This window comes from Euprymna scolopes, chromosome 3, assembly GCF_053919585.1.
Source record: "Euprymna scolopes isolate OS-2025 chromosome 3, ASM5391958v1, whole genome shotgun sequence".
Lineage (NCBI taxonomy): Eukaryota > Metazoa > Mollusca > Cephalopoda > Sepiida > Sepiolidae > Euprymna > Euprymna scolopes.
Genome location: NC_136484.1, coordinates 147,673,003 through 147,689,552, shown reverse-complemented (window position 1 = coordinate 147,689,552; position 16,550 = coordinate 147,673,003). Strand labels below are relative to the sequence as shown.

Genomic DNA, 16,550 nt, shown 5'->3' with positions numbered 1-16,550 from the left:
ACTCCAGTAGTTTCTTCCCCAGAACCACTAGACTTTGGAATTCCATTCTGGGTTCCTGCTTCCCCAACTGTACTGACATGCAGAAGTTCAAGTGTAACATGAACCGACCTTGCTGCCCAACTCCCCACATAGTACTTCTGTAGCTTATATCCCTGATAGTAGCCCCCTACATCAAAGTGGCAATGTGCCTTGTTTGGGGTGAAAATGTAATTTTAAAAAGAAAGTTTGGAAGTCAGTTTCTGAAAGAAGCCGTCATGGACATTAAATCGATGATGATGATGATGATGATGATGATGACGACGACGACGACGATGATGATGATGATGATGATGATGATGATGATGATGATGATGGCGACGTCGACGACGATTCCCCTGGAAACAAAGAGTTTTCTGTTGTTTATTGATCGCTGACTTTCCCAAACTATTCTAAGATGGTTGATTGTTTTTGTTTTACTGCATATTCACGATTGTGAGGTTATTTAATGCCGAATCCGGTCATTTTAGTAAAAGATTTTATGCTCCAAGTTCTTTATATCTTCAAATATTTATTTATGGTGTTTGGTTTGGTTTTTTTGTAGAGGAAAATTGTTGTTTCTGTTTTTTGCTTTGCAGAACATCATTGAGTTTTGCAAAGGGAATGCTAAAAAGCAATAGCATCAATATTTGGTACATTTTATGATGTACTGATACCCTACCTGAGATATGAATTCTTATGAATATTTAGGTTTTATCTTCTGACTCCTTGAATTTATATCCACTGTCCTCCATAGTCTTTGTTCTACTGTATTCGATTTTGCCATCAAAATCCCACATTTTTCCTCCCTCGCAGATTCTTCATCATTTTCTAATTCTTCTTGCACGTCTACAACTTTGTTGTCAATATTAATTCTTATTTCATGATAGTCAGTCAGTAAAATTTCCATTTCTGTTCTTGCTATCACCGTTGGATTGCATCTATTTTGCACAATAAAGTTTGCCTTTTCAAGACTTGATTCTTTACTTTTTTTGTGTAGCGTTTTTTTTTTCTTTCGTCGAATGTAGGACATTGTGATAGGAAATCTAATTTGTTTTCCGATCAACGCAGAGAGACTTCACAATCTTGTGGAATGGCTATATAAGTATTATTCTCGGTAGGTATAAATCTATTAAGTAGAAAAATGCATTCCATCCCATTTTCAGTCTGCAGTATTCTTACATCAATTCCATTTCGCTCGCAGGTGATATGGTTAGGATTTATAAGGAAAGAATCCAATCTGTTTTAACCATGAATATGAAGATGCATTACAAAATTCTAGTGCATTGTCAAAGACTGCCATCTTTTGGCATGCTATTTCGGGAAAATATTACTGTTAATACTTGCTTTACCTTGGCTATCTTTTTATCTTCAACTAACAATTTCGAGACACCCAGAAAACGAGTCGACCAAAATTAAAACATGTGCGCATTTCTTATTGAAAGTTAGTCGATGAGTTGTTTTCTTAGTGTATCTTGGTTTTCTGAAAATTTTCTTAATTTCAACGCGTTTTCTTTTCTTTTTCTTTGTGTGTGTGTGTGTGTGTGTGTGTGTGTGTGTGTGTGTGTGTGTGTGTGTGTGTGTGTGTGTGTAAATACTCTTCCACGTGTGTGTCCAAAGTTATTCACCTACTTTGATAACCTAATTGATTTCAATGGGCGAACTGTTTACTGTTTCTTAATTTGGAGGTTTTTTGTACGTAAGTCTCTGCAATCACATGAATACTCAGGACACTGCATTTCAAATTCGAATCGTCTATGTAGTAATGAACGTTGTTATGTAATCGTTTCATTACATTTTTGTGGCTTTCTAGGAGTACTAGACTATTTTCATTGTACCGTGATAATTCTTTAGTGGCTCAGAGGTAAAGGTTTAGAAAATGGTGTCCAAGATAGCTTCGTGGGTGGGTTCGAATTTCCCGACCAGTAGGAATTGTTGCCTCCCACACTGATGATTGTGGAAGCATGAACCACTAGTGTTTTTAGGTATAAGAGAATAATTATTATTAAACTATAATAATCCAGCTCTTTAATAATACCTAAGGATGGGCACTGTCTGGAAAGTGTAAATTAAGAGGCAGTCAACTAGCAATTGTGCAACGTTCACGACTTCTGTCGTTCAAACACTCTGGATTGTCTACTGTCTGCGCCCGAGTTGTTTATAAATTGTTAATTCCCTTCATTCTCGTGGCAGTTGTTTAGTCACATAGCAGATAAGAACATGAACAGAGATACAATGCACCTGTGCCTGATGGAATTTCAATCCTTATTGTGAATGAGGAACAAGAACAAAGAGACATTATTTTGCAATTAGCAAATGGACAATTGCAACGTATTGCTGAAACTCAGCCTATGATGCACTTCGATAACTACATATTTTCTGGGGTGGTGAAGATGGTTATCATTTTCAGCTCTATCAGATAAACTCATTAGCAGGTCTTAATACTAATCGATTAGTTACAGCAAAGAGTTTATATTTATTTCTTTTCATGATTAGAGATGCCTGTAATCATATTTTATCTTTTAAGCAAGTGACCAGTCAATTCACGCTGGACATGTTTGCGAAAAAAAAAAACTGGAAAGATTAGGGATCATATGAAGAAATCAAAAATTAGTAAGAGTTCAAAAATATATACACCTAAGAGACGCTATAAATTATTATAGTTATACATATAATACAAATACAAATATTGGACAGCCAATTATCTTGCCTTCAATCTTTACAGGAGGATCGCGATATATGCATCAACAAACTCAGGATGCAATGGCTTATATCAGAAAATTTGGTCGTGCTGATCTTTTCATTACATTCAGCTGTAATCCCAAGTGGACTGAAATCAAAGATGAACTTTTTCAATACCAAACAGCCAAGAATCGCCATGACTTAATTGCTCGGATATTCCATGAAAAGCTAAAAAAAAAATTCTCTGGCTTATCAAAGAAGGAAAAATTTTTGGTGAATTAAATGCTTGCACGACAACAATTGAGTGGCAAAAGAGAGGACTTCCTCACTCTCACACCCTGATTTGGTGTAAAGAGAATATTAGAGGAAATGACATAGACAAAATTATTTCAGCTCAGCTGCCAGATGAAACTGTTGATCCAGAACTTTTTGAAATCATCAAAACACAATTGATCCATGGCCCATGTGGAGTATTCAATCCACCATCAACATGTATGCAAGAATGCAAATGCTCTAAAAAGTATCCAAAGCTTTTCATTGCAGAAATAGTTGTATTACAATGGATATCCTCTTCAACGTGTACTGTATACAACATACCAAGAAGCATGTGCATTACGTGGACTTTTGAAAGATGATGAACACGAGTAGCCAGTCAAATTAGACAGTTATTCGCAATTATTCTGACAGCCTGTGAGATTGAGCAACTATATTTGCTGTGGGAAGAATTCAAAACTGATATGTCCAAAGATTATCTTCATCAAACCCGACTGCAAAATGAAAATATGGCAATTGCATTTTCACCTGGAATTTTTAATCTATCTCTCAGTGATCTATCCTGTCGAGTCCAGGCACTTAACCGTACATTAACTACTTGTGGTATGCCAGAGCCTGATGAAATAATGAACGTAAATAACGGACTACAACAGGAGACCTCTTTCGATCATGAAGCAAGTGATCACTTCATCAACCAAAATGAACCGAGACTTGTGGATGAACAAAGAAATATTTACGAGAACATTTTGCAAAGTATTAATAATGATCAAGGTATAACATTCTTTATTGATGCTCCTAGTGGAACTGGCAAGACCTTCTTATTGAACTTGCTTCTTGCAAAAGTTCGCCTCACAAACAATATTGCACTTGCAGTCGCATCAAGTGGGATTGCAGCAACACTTTTAGATGGTGGTAGAACAGCATACTATGTTTTCTCTACCACTAGATCTTACACGACAGGAAAAACCGTTTTGTAACATAAAAAAAGAATCTTCAAAGGCCAGATTACTACGAAGTTGTAAGTTGATAATCTGGGATGAAGCAACGATGAGCCACAAAAAAGCAATAGAAGCATTAGACTCTACGCTACAGGACTTAAAAGGTAATACAAAAATCATGGGAGGAGTAACTTTGGTTTTGACCGGTTACTACAGTCAAACCCTTCCAGTTGTTCACAGAGGTAGTCGAGCCGATCAGATTAAGGCATGTCTTAAAAAGTCCTACTTATGGCATCATGTTAGAACAATGAACCTAACCCTTAATATGCGAGTACATTTTATATGCTGATTCTGCTGTTGGTGAATTTGCCACTAAACTTTTACAAGTGAGTGATGACCTACTGGAAAAGGATTTCTCTAACTTAATTCAGTTGCCCTTTCAAACACTTCAAACTAATGAAGAATTGATAGCAAGAGTATTTCCAGATCTTCATAATCGGCATACGGATATCCAATGGCCCTTTGAACGAGCTCTTTTAGCATCAAATGTACGAAATGAATATCAAACGTTACCTGAAGAAATCAAATTATATACTTCAATTAATTCTATCTGTTCGCAGGATGAGATTGTAAACTATCCTACAGAGTTTCTGAATAGTCTACAGCCAGCAGTGACTCCTCCACAAGCCCTGTTGCTGAAGCTTGGTGCACCAATCATGCTACTTCGTAATCTTGATCCATCCAAACTTTGTAATGGAACAAGGCTCATCATAAAACGTATGATCCCCCATGCCTTGGATGCAACAATTACATCAAGAAAATATACGGGAGTCAACTGCTTCATCCCAAGAATACCAATGAGACCAGATTTACCATGTGATTTTGACTGTATGCAATTTCCTGTAAAACTCAGCTTTGCTATGACTATAAATAAATCACAAGGACAATTACTTAAAGTTGTTGGACTCAATTTATCAAACCCAGTCTTCTCACATGAACAGCTCTATGTTGGTCTTTCATGAGGTGGAAACCCGGATGGTCTCTTCATTCTGGCACCAGATAGAAAAACAAGCAATACCATTTCAATTAAGTAAAAAGACTCATCTTTTGGTATTTTAAAATCAGTTTTTTGTATAACATTTTCATAATTAATTGGATGTATTTGTGATTTTCAGATTTGAATTTAATAGCCACAAGAGAAAACCAATCCATGGCCTATGTGGAGTACTTAATCAAGCATCCCCATGTATGCAAGCTGGCGATTGCTTTACAAAGTATCCAAAGCCTTTTTTGGTAGAAACACAGTCTTAATACAATGGATATCCACTTTATCGCAGACGAACACCAGAACATGGAGGCCACTCAACAACATTAATTTTTAGATAACAGTTAATAACTATGGACATAACACAATATATCAACCAGAGTAACGATATGGGTACTTTTGGAATTGGTGATGAAGCTAAAAGAGATAAAATCAAAATTTATCAAACAAGCCGATAAATCTTCAGTAATGAAGCAATATGGAAGATCTTTGAATTTGAAATATACCAATGATTTCTCACGGTAGCAGCACATCTTGAGAATGGGCAGTTTATTTCAATGACAACACACACATATATTAGCACAGACACCACCAGAAACTATGCTATGGAGTAAGCAAACAAAAAAAATGATTGAACTGAGAGATCTTAAAGTTGTAAATGAGATGTAGCAATAATGAGCCACAAAAAAAAAAAAATGTTGGAATTACATTTTTCACTACAGCATTTAAAGGACTAACACAATAGCTTAAGTAACTTTGGTTTTTGTAGGTCACTTTAAAATTATTCTTCAATAAACTGGAGCTGCTTGTAGATCACTTCATAATTGTTCTTCAAGAAACTGGAGTTGAACAGATGAATGCATGTCTCAAAATATCCAATTTATGGGATATCATTAAGCTGTTGCATTGCATGCTGTTGGCAAAATTGTCAGTCGACTTTTACAATTGGAGAATAACCTTACTAGAATAAGATTCCTATAAGCTATATCAGGTAGACGAAAAATGTGAAGGAGAACATGGACACAGAGACATTATTTTGCAATTAAGAAAGACGTGGACAATATTATTGAAACTTCCAGAGGCTATGATTAATCCATGTATTGAAGTGAACTTACATATTTGCTGTAACCACACATGATACACCAAAAAAAAAAAAAAAAAACCCACTACAGACAAAATCTTCTAAAATACAATTCAGTTCCTCACATGTCTTTTGAAGCTGGTATAAATGTTACAGACTTTGAATTTTCAAGTTTTGACATGATTGATAATTTATATTTTAATGTTAATTTTTCAGGGTTTTTTTTTTACATCAGGACTTGAAAAATCAAATTATATTGCAATGTTCTGAAACGATTATCAGTACTAAAATTATTTTTTTTTTTTATTTATTTTTTTTTTTTATTTTTTCTGATGGTTCTGAGAATCCGGGGGGGTATAAAAAACATACTTTTTAGCAATGGGTATCTAGGAAAATGCAACTTTTTTTCTTTTTTTCTAACCCTAACAAGTTTTAGTTTAGTTGTCAGAAAATTATATTGAGTAGAAGTGTCATAAATTCATAGTGAACAGTGTAGTAAAAAAAACAGTTCATAACAGACGCAAATTTCTAAATAATCCCTATTTGTGAGGATTTTGATGATAACAAATCACTCATAATTATGGCTATAGAATAAGTCCCTGATTTTCTGCCATTAAATACATTTTCTAATTTCATCTTTTATTTCAAATAATGTTGATCTACATTTTCATAATTATTCACTTCAATAGATTTGTCTGCTTGTAATCAAGTGAGGCAGATTTTTTTACATTAAATAATTAGTTTCCCAAGCTTACACAAACTTTTAATGATCAACAGTTTAAATATTTTCTCCACAAAAAAATATTGCATTAGTGCGGATCCTGTTTTTTATTTTTATTTATTTTTTTAACACTTTTTGGTTTTACAATATTTTCATGCTAAATTTTTTAGCCTATATCAATTTGCTGAAACTACACATGTACTTTAAAAAAATCTTCTGTCATACCTTTAAGTTTTTCATATGACGCCATTTGACGCTGGTAGAAACGTTACAGACTTTGTATTTTCGAGTTTTAACATCAGTGATATTTTCTAATTGATTGTAAAATTTCTTTTGTTTTTTACATCATAACTCTACTAAAGAGTTTTCTGAAATTATTATCAATAACATTTTTTTTGGATGGTGTAAAGGATCTGGGGAGTTTTTTTTATTAAAAAAATGAGTTTCTAGGAAAATGTAACTACTTTTGTTATACTATATACAATACTGACAACCATGAGCAAATTTTACTGATCAATCTACACGATGTTTTCCTAATGCATGTTTATAATCAAGTAGGTCAGATTATTTATTATTAAATAATTACTTTCCCAACTTTACACGGTCCTGGATATGACCTTAAACTATATCTGATGGTGAGGCCCCAGGTTTTGGGCTTCGGGGAGTGTGGAGCCACCCTTTAATTGCCATTGCTCCCAGGTCCACTCTGATCCCGTTAAATGGGTTAAATGGAACCAACTTGAAAAAAACAAGTATATTCTATAAAAAATTGTTCTTAAAAATCATTGGCTTCAGCATTAACCTGAAAAAGGTTGATATGCCGTAAAACAACCAACCAACCCAAGTTTACACAAAGTAATGATCAACAGTTTAAATATTTTCTTTACTAAAACATTGCATTTGGACAAAATGTTTATGGCGTGGATCTTTTATTTATTTTTTTTTCCAAAATGTTTATGTTTTGTTACAATATTTTCATGCTAAGTTTTTAGCCTATACCAATTTGCTGTAACCACACATGAAAAAACTTGTGAAATACAATTCAGTTTCTCACATGACGTCTTTTAAAGTTGGTGACATGGTGATAATGCATATTTTAATTTAATTTTATTTTGATAATGGACTTATTCATTAATTTTTTGCCTACTTTTCTAAAAGTGAAAAAATAAAACATCTTTTTTTTTGCAATGTTGTATACACGATTATCAAGAATTGTTTTTTTAATAAAAATAAATATATTTTTGTACAGACTTTATTTTTATATTATCTAATAAATATTTAAATAAAAATTTTATTTGAAATATCAAATCGTTTTTGTTTTTTATTCATCAAACATTACTGTTTTACATTAAATCCCTGCAAAATTCATTTTATAAGCCTCTTAAACAGTTTTCTTTTGCCCAAATGCAAAGTGGGGTATTATTTCAATCAACGCCGACCAGAATTCATTCATATTTAGTTTTCTATGGCCCATATAAAAAAAAATTACACAGATGATGCAAACTTATTTCTCAAAAAAAAATTAAAAAATAAATATAAAAATAAAAAAAGTCAATGTAATGTTAATGTTTATTTGCACGAGGGCAAAATTAGACGCAGGGTTGTCTGGGAAATCACTTTTTTTCTTTTTTTTTTTTTTAATCTCCCCGGTGTTGCTCAGAATTTACAATCCTCATTCTAGAATAGAGTAGTGGTATTTAAGCACAGCATCTCCTGGTAAGTCAATCAAACTATATTTAGGCATTAATAATTTTGCACGTCAACTGAATTTAAAAGACATTCTTTTAATTTCATTTATTGGTGGGGGGGGGGATCCTCAATAGCATTAGTATGTGTGTCAATGTATTTGTTTTAATTTTTCTTACAATTATACTGAGCAAGGAAAGAAACCCAGTAATGCTGAAATTTATAGTGAAGCAATGATTAATCTTTAAACAAGACAATTTATTGGGAAATTCTAATGATCCCTCTTCTAAATTCTTTCATTTTTCTTAAAATTATGGTAGCCTTGGTGGGAAGAGAAATTATTTAACATATGTTATACAATACCTGTTTCATATGAATGCTGTAAATAACCTACCTTAGGGAAGATACAATTATTTCATACGTGTAATACACATCTTATGTAGGTAAAATATTTTTTTGCTCGAAATAGCAAATGATACATAGACATTAAAAATTCCTCACTCCTAAGAATAACATATATATTACAAAACCAAATTCAATTTTTTCATTGTTTATACGGTCCCGAGCAACGCCGGGTAGCCCCACTAGTTATATATAAAGCACATTTTCTGTGTGAGTTCGTTCCTTATGGACTCTGAAACGGCTGGGTCGATTTTTGTAAATTTCACACAAATATACTTCATATGTTTAGGAGTATTCTTAGATAGATTTTGTATCGGTATGCTTCTGATAAGTATCAAAAATCGTTAATCGATAAAATCCGATTAAAAAAGAAATAGTTCAATTTTGATCAAGGTTAACACTCTTATAAATCCTAACGACACAAGCGCATTTAAAAAGTTTTATTATCGCACAAGCATAAGGCATGGCATATAAAACTACTAGTAGGTTCTTTGATATGACAGGAGCGCGTCCAAAATGAATGTTTCTGTTGAGAGCACAATTGAACTATTATACTTGATTTTTTCATGTTTAACTTCAATTTAAACCATTATACAAAAATAGTTTTATAAAAACAGTAGGTTCTCTGCAGTGCAATGTAGACTACAATTTATGTTGGACTAAGTCATTGTGGGGAGACGTGTGAACTTCCTCTAGGTGCACTGTGGTGAGTCCCCAACTAGAGCAGGCACTCAATGGATTTGATTAAAAAATGGGACAATTTCATCGATTTCAATAAAAGTATTTGACGCGTGGAATATTCGCTGATTCTCATTTAATCTCAGGGAACGTCGGATCTCACTGTTATAATTTTATATTTTTGACGCATAACTCAGAAAATGGTGTTGTATTATTGTCTGTCCTGCTGGTCAGTCAAGTGTCTTTTGTCTACTATATGACCGGCTTCTGTTTGAGATTATATAATCCCAACATAAAATCTTTGGTTCCTATCTTTATTTATTATTAGCAGGACGACCCGACGTTTGCTGAGATTTAATGAGTAAATCTACGTCCTTTTTCACAATGCTCATAACACCATATTATTTTCTATTTTGTTACTGCCCGCGTTTCATCCCTTCATATGATTAGAAAAAAACTGAAATGTCAGAAAACTGTCTGAATTAGTATCATATACATATGCTCTAAATCAAATCAAAATAGGATAAACATATTTAAAATTTTGAGATGGTCCAACCACCATAGGAAATGCATGTAAAGATTCAGGACCACTTCCATTGTCTTCTCTAGAATATTACATATATTCATCGAAATATGATATATTTAAAGTTTTGAAAGTGGTTCAGCTCCCTTAGCTCCCTTAGGGGAGAGGGTACACTTAGAGATTCAGGACTACTACTACTACTATTGCCTTCTCCGGAAAAAGTTTTACACATAAATACACTTTATGTAGATTCTCTAAACGTTATATTTGTAGGTAATACACTCACGGACACTGATATTTATGTATAGATACTTATACTAAACTTGGAGAAACATTGGGCATTTAACCTTGGTTTTTATTGTCTATATACCCAAACTCCAGCGGAAGTGAACTGTTAACGTCTTGTATTGCTGAAGTTAAAACTGCAAGAGGGGGGAGATGTCTCAATTCTTACATGTCACCAATGTATAACCCCATTCAGTTTCGCACCTCCACTACTTCGATATACAACAATGGTTTTATTAACTTACTATACTATATAAGTATATCTTTGTTTTTTAAAAACGACTTTGGAATCTAGAGGAAGATTATCTCTTTTGTTGCTCACAGCCCCTTTTTCAGAGAAAAGGTTAGGGTTAGGGTTAGGGTTTGGGTTTGGGTTAGGGTTAGGGTTTGGGTTCAGAGAAAAAGCGTCTACCCCCCTCTCTCTCTCTTTCCTCTATCGTTAGTTTCTATGGACTGAGCTCCAATCTTTGGTTCCTCCTTGTAAGAGATTCACAGCAAGAACTCGCTTTTTTGCCACAACAAAAAACTTTCTTCCTCTGCATGCCTAGCATTAAGTGAAACTTGCATAAATGAAACAAAGGTTTCCCATCTCTGGAACATATTACTGCCGAACGAACTGCTTCCCTGCAAATTACAATATGGTCGTCTTCAAATGCGATGCCAACAGATTCCTGTTATGAACTATTAATTCAAGCTTGGCCCATTTTATCAGACTTCCATATTATTTATATGGTTAGTCCACTCAAACATGACAAATTATAAGGGGAGGTTCTGTTATGATTTCTCCATTGCTTATGACCTAACTCAGATTGTTCATGAACCTATCCATGTGCCTTAAGCTGATGGTCAGTATGCAAGTATATTAAACCTTTTTCTCACAACTTGCCCTGAGCTATGTTCCTCTTCCATTCTGTTCTGACTGGGGTCTTCTGACCACTCGGTTGTCTCAGTTAAGATAAAAACAAAATGTAATAAGTCCTCCAACATATCTCTCCATTGTACAGTATATTGATATTCTATGGCTGATTAGGATAGCTTTCGTACATTTATATCAGATGTACCTCTGCATTCCATATTTAAAAAGAATGTGTTCTTTATAGTGTAAGACTTGACGGAATGGTTAATTGTAGGTATATACCCTCAAAAATTTCCAGCAAAAACCTAACAGCCAATCGTGGTTCTCTCCAGAATGTGCTACTGTCATTGTGCACACAAATCACTATTTCCATTGCTTCCAACGTAATAAATGTACTGAGACTAAAGTCACCTTTAGGACTGCCAGCAATCACTGTAAAAGAGTAATAAAGAACGTGAGAGAGTTGTATGCTCAGTTCGTCAAGTCCAAGGTAGCTAAGCAGCAGCTTGGTTTCCACCAATTTTGGCAAATAACAAACAGGGTCCTGAATAGAAGTGTGTGCTCTATCCTAACCAGCATCAATCTTGGCAGCATCAAACAAATCCAAACTCTTTGCGAAAACTTTGCAGCTAATTCTACCCTATGCGATCAGAGCTACCAACATGCTATGCAACATACAAATATTTTTTTGCATGATGTTACCAAGCTAATCAAAAACCTTGATTCCAGTAAAGCAACTGGTCCTGGCAGCATTCTTATTATAGTGTTCAAAACACTTCAACCAGAACTAGCTCCCATACTTACAAAGTTGTTTAAGCATTGTCTTAAGGAGAATTGCTTCCCAACACTCTAGAAAATCTCATCAGCATGTATTTAAGAATTCAGGTCATCTCTCTCAATACAGACTAATCAGTCTCCTGTGCGTCATGAATAAGTTGCTGGAATCTGTGTTAAATAGAGAAGTAGTCAACCATCTCAGCAAAAATAACCTTCTTAGTTACATGCAATATGGTTTCCGTTCTGCTTGATCTACAGCAGCTATGCTCGCAATTATATCTCATAAAATTAGCTAATCTCTCGATGGAGGCTTCCTCTCTAGGATAATTACCTTTGACATATCAAAGACCTTTGATAGGGTATGGCATACAGGTCCACTCCAAAAATCTCCAGCTACGGTATAGCTGGAAATGTCTTCTCAATTATTAAATCATTTCTCTCTGATAGGTTCATAAGCATAGTGGTTGATGGGCAGAAATCAAAAGCTTACAGTATTAATGTTGGAGTCACTCAGGAGTTCATCTTGGGTCCAACTCTCTTCCTGATCTGCATCAATGATCTCCCAAATGAAGTCCTAAGATCATTTGTAGACATTTATGCTGACAACACTACCATCTATGGCAACACTTCAAAGGTCATAAACGACCAAATTCTCTCTGATACTCTCTCCTCTGATCTTGATTAGGTAGTGGGATGAGGAAAGAGGTGGCTGGTTAATTTTAATGCATCTATGATCAAGCTTCTATCAATGCTCTGATCCCCGTCTGTCATCAATTGAAATGAATGGCTCTCATCTTGGGGAGCCTTTGTGTTTTGACAAGCTTCTGGATCTGACCTTTACTCATGATTTGAAATGGAACACATACATCAGATCCGTTGCCAAGGCTGCTGGAAAATTGGGGGGATCGTTCTACCGCTCCAGTAGATATCTCACTGCTGATGCAATTCTCTACCTGTATAAAAGCCAAGTACGTCCAAGGATGGTGTACTGTTGCCACATCTAGAAGCAGCTTATCCTGCCTTGACAGAGTTCAAAATAGATTTCGTAGCCTAGTGGGGGATGCCTCCGGGCTTTATAAGTGGTGACTCTTTTGTAAAAAAAAATCCTCTCATAAGGTTCCTTATCTCTCAACTGACAGCCATTTCATCAAATTAACTTGTATCCTTGATTAGCCTCTGACATTGATAGTTGGTTACTTTTAGTAAAGAATGTCATGTCATACAATAAGCAAGGTTTTCTGTGGAACACATTATTACAGACTGCTTCACTGCAAATTATATCATGGTTGTTTTTGAATACGCTGTCTGTTAACAGATTCCTGTCACGGACTATCCTCACTAGCAATTTGAGCTTTGTCCATTACATCAACTTTTCTGAATCCACTCATAAGATTTCTCATGTCGCAACTGACAATTGTTTTTACTCATTGTCCTCGAATGGCTTTTGGCCTTGATGATTGATGATACTTTAGTATACAAATGTGTCAAGTCATACAATAAGAAAGTTTTTCTCATAAATATAGCAGTTACCGTTCAATAAAAAAATTAAGTCTCAGTTGGAACTGTTGTCTTATATGAAAAAAAAAAAGATAATTTTCTTTTCGTTTATCTTTTTGGTAGGAGGCAGTTTTAGTAAGAAAAGTCAGTGAAATTGATTTGTTTGTACGGAATCACATCAGGAGTTGAGGGAAAGAAGAGACGCCATCCCTAGAGCAAAACATGAGTGTGTGTGTGGAAGTTTTATGCTTTGGGGCTGTTCTAGCAGAAATGGGATGAGTCGTTTCCTTACAAAATAAAAAAAAAGAAGAAGAAGAAGAACAACAACAACAACAACAACAACATGATATTTAAAAGGGAAAATCTAAAATATTCTCTCAAGTATCCTTTTCTTCCATCGGGATAATAATTGTAAAGATAGCTATTGATGTGGCTGAAAGTCAACCACATCAATGCACTACTTTGACATTCTTAGTCCGGAGTTGAGTCAAAAATAAATTTTGTTGCAAGAATTTATAGTTAGAATTTATTGCAAAAGTTTAGGATAATTTGTTTGTTTTTTTTTAAGAATTTTAGAATATGCCAGAAGAAGCACAATAAATGTTCATTTATTATCATTTGGGTTATTGATTAGAAAACGGTTATGCAATTGATTATTTAATTAGAAGCCAGATGATGGCCAAATGGTTAGAAGCGTCAGCTGCCAACTGTCTAGACGGTCTGGTTTTTTACCCCAACTTGAGGCACTTGCTGAACCAGCCAGACAGAAACTCTGATACAGCGAAACAGTCAGTTTGGGGAAGACTAAATATACTCTCCTTTTTGACGAGCTTTCTAGTAAGTGAAATCGCTAACTGCCACTAGCGTCTAATGCAATATTCTTTGTGTAAACAAATGAAGCTTTCGGCATTTGACAATGTTCATTGTTGTGGTTTCACTTATTTTTAGCAGTAGTCAGACTGTCGTCTAGATGGTCGAGTTTCGACCCCAGCTTGAGGCAGCTTCTTGCCTAACTGTATAACTGTGATGCAGCAAAACAATTTTGTCTGTGACTGACAATAAAAGGTTTAAGGCCCCCGAAATCCATACTAGGATTGTTCACATGATGGTATGAGGATGATCTAATGGAGTAAATAAAAGATTCGTTCCGAAATTCTGTACAGATTCACAAGTTCAACAAAATGCATTTTCATTGGTACAAAACATAATTAAAAAAAAACGAGGAGAACAATAGTCCAAACAGTTCAAATAATACAAATTTTGTCGCTTGACTTATAGATTTTTATAATTTGTTTTTCTTTGCTTTTGTTTTTGATGGTTTCTTCTTCGGAATATCATACGCAGATCATATTTCCCTGCAAACTAAACTTTTCAGCCGATAAACGTGACGTTTATTTTTTTTGTTATTTTTTTTATTTATTTATTTTTTTTAATTTTTTTTTTATTTTCTACCTTTGAAGATTGTAATGCTGGGTATGGGGCAGCCAAACAAGCTGCCAACATTGATCTGCTTTTTATTAAAACCAACCAAGAGCTCTTTTTAGTATCCTCGTTGTTCCCTTAAGTGCAATTGTCTGGATCTCTTTTGCACTTGGTTCACCAGGAATATTAGTTAGGTAGGACTTCAGGTTCTTCTTCATAAGCCCTGTGGTACCTATAATAACTGGTATGATTGATATCTCCCTAATGTCGTGATCGGGTTTAACGTGATTCTGTAAACTGTCAAAAATTTCTGAATGCTACTGATATTTGTGTCCAGGCATTGATTCTTCTTTAGAGTTCATTTAAGTGTGTTCACACATTTTTGCGCCTATCCGTTCAATCTTGAGTGGTAAACTGGCGTTGAGTGATACTCAAGGGACAATGATTTACAGAATTCTTTAAATTCGCTTGCTATAAACTTGGTTCCATTATCGCTGACTAAAGCTTTTGGGAGTCCAAAACGATTTAAAATCTCATTAAGTGCGCTTATTTTATTTATTGCAGTCGGATGTCTGCACCTAACAATTACTTAATGAAACTGTACACGATCCATTTATGGGTCCTGCATAGTCGATATGCAATCGAGTGCATGGAATATCTTTGACTATGGCTGATTCTTAACCGTGGATCATTTGCTGCCAGTTGGCATCCTTTGCACCATTTCACCAATTTTTCTATGTCTTCGTCCATCCTCAGCCAAATAAGTATAACTTCTTATTAAAGATTTTATTCGTGAAATCAGTTTTTAAGAATTTTCTTAGTAGCCGGTATTACTACTCTATCTGCGTAGGATGGAATACTGCTGCCATATCTGGGCAGGAGCTGCTAAAAACAGCCTATCCTGCCTTGACAGAGTACAAAACAGACTTCGTGGCTTAGTGAGGAATGCCATTTTCTCTACCCTGCAACTTCTCTACCACAGAAGAGACGTTGCGAGCCTGTCCTTGTTTTATCGTTATCTCCATGGCAGGTGCTCGTCTGAACTCCAATCTCTGCCCCCCCCCTCGCCAATCCTTCACGAAAAACACCCGTCTAGCTGAATCCACTGTGAAAAATTTCCCCCACTCTTTATCTGTGCCTAAATCAAAACGTAGATTCCATGAACAAAGCTTCTTTCTTAGAACTGCACGCCTGTGGAACTCTGTTCCGTATGCCTGCTTCCCACCTGACTACAAATTGGATGTCTTCAAGTCCAACGTTAACAAATGCCTAATGAACCGCCCTCTTAAGTTAACACTTCATTAAATCTCCACACTAACGTAATGTACTTGCAATAACCCTTATTCCTGAGTGGCTTCCGAGCCTTGATAAGTGGTGACCACCGTGTAAAGATAAAAAAAATAAAAAAATAGTAATACCCGTTCGTCTATTTAAAGGAATGACATACTATTTATTTTTATAGTTTTTTCGTTCAACCGAACTTGCTTTTTCATTTTTCTAATGAAATTATTCTTTTCCGCCGGTTTTTCACATCTAACATAACCAGAAGTTCTCTAATAGTATTTTATAACAGACCCAACAATTCTATTACTATTACGCTATTACTTTTTTTCAAGCGGTTCCATATATTAAGTGTGTCAATTTTGATAACTCATGGACGTGACCAATC

General features: G+C 34.9%; 1 protein-coding gene across 1 annotated transcript; it reads left to right on the top strand.

Annotated features, from left to right (window-relative positions):
* Positions 1-4,017: 4,017 nt before the first annotated feature.
* Positions 4,018-4,930, top strand: LOC145262779 (ATP-dependent DNA helicase PIF1-like). Its single transcript, XM_080119830.1, has 2 exons — positions 4,018-4,206; positions 4,340-4,930. The coding sequence occupies exons 1-2, from the start codon at positions 4,018-4,020 to the stop codon at positions 4,928-4,930; spliced, it is 780 nt and encodes a 259-aa protein (XP_079975956.1).
* Positions 4,931-16,550: the final 11,620 nt, after the last annotated feature.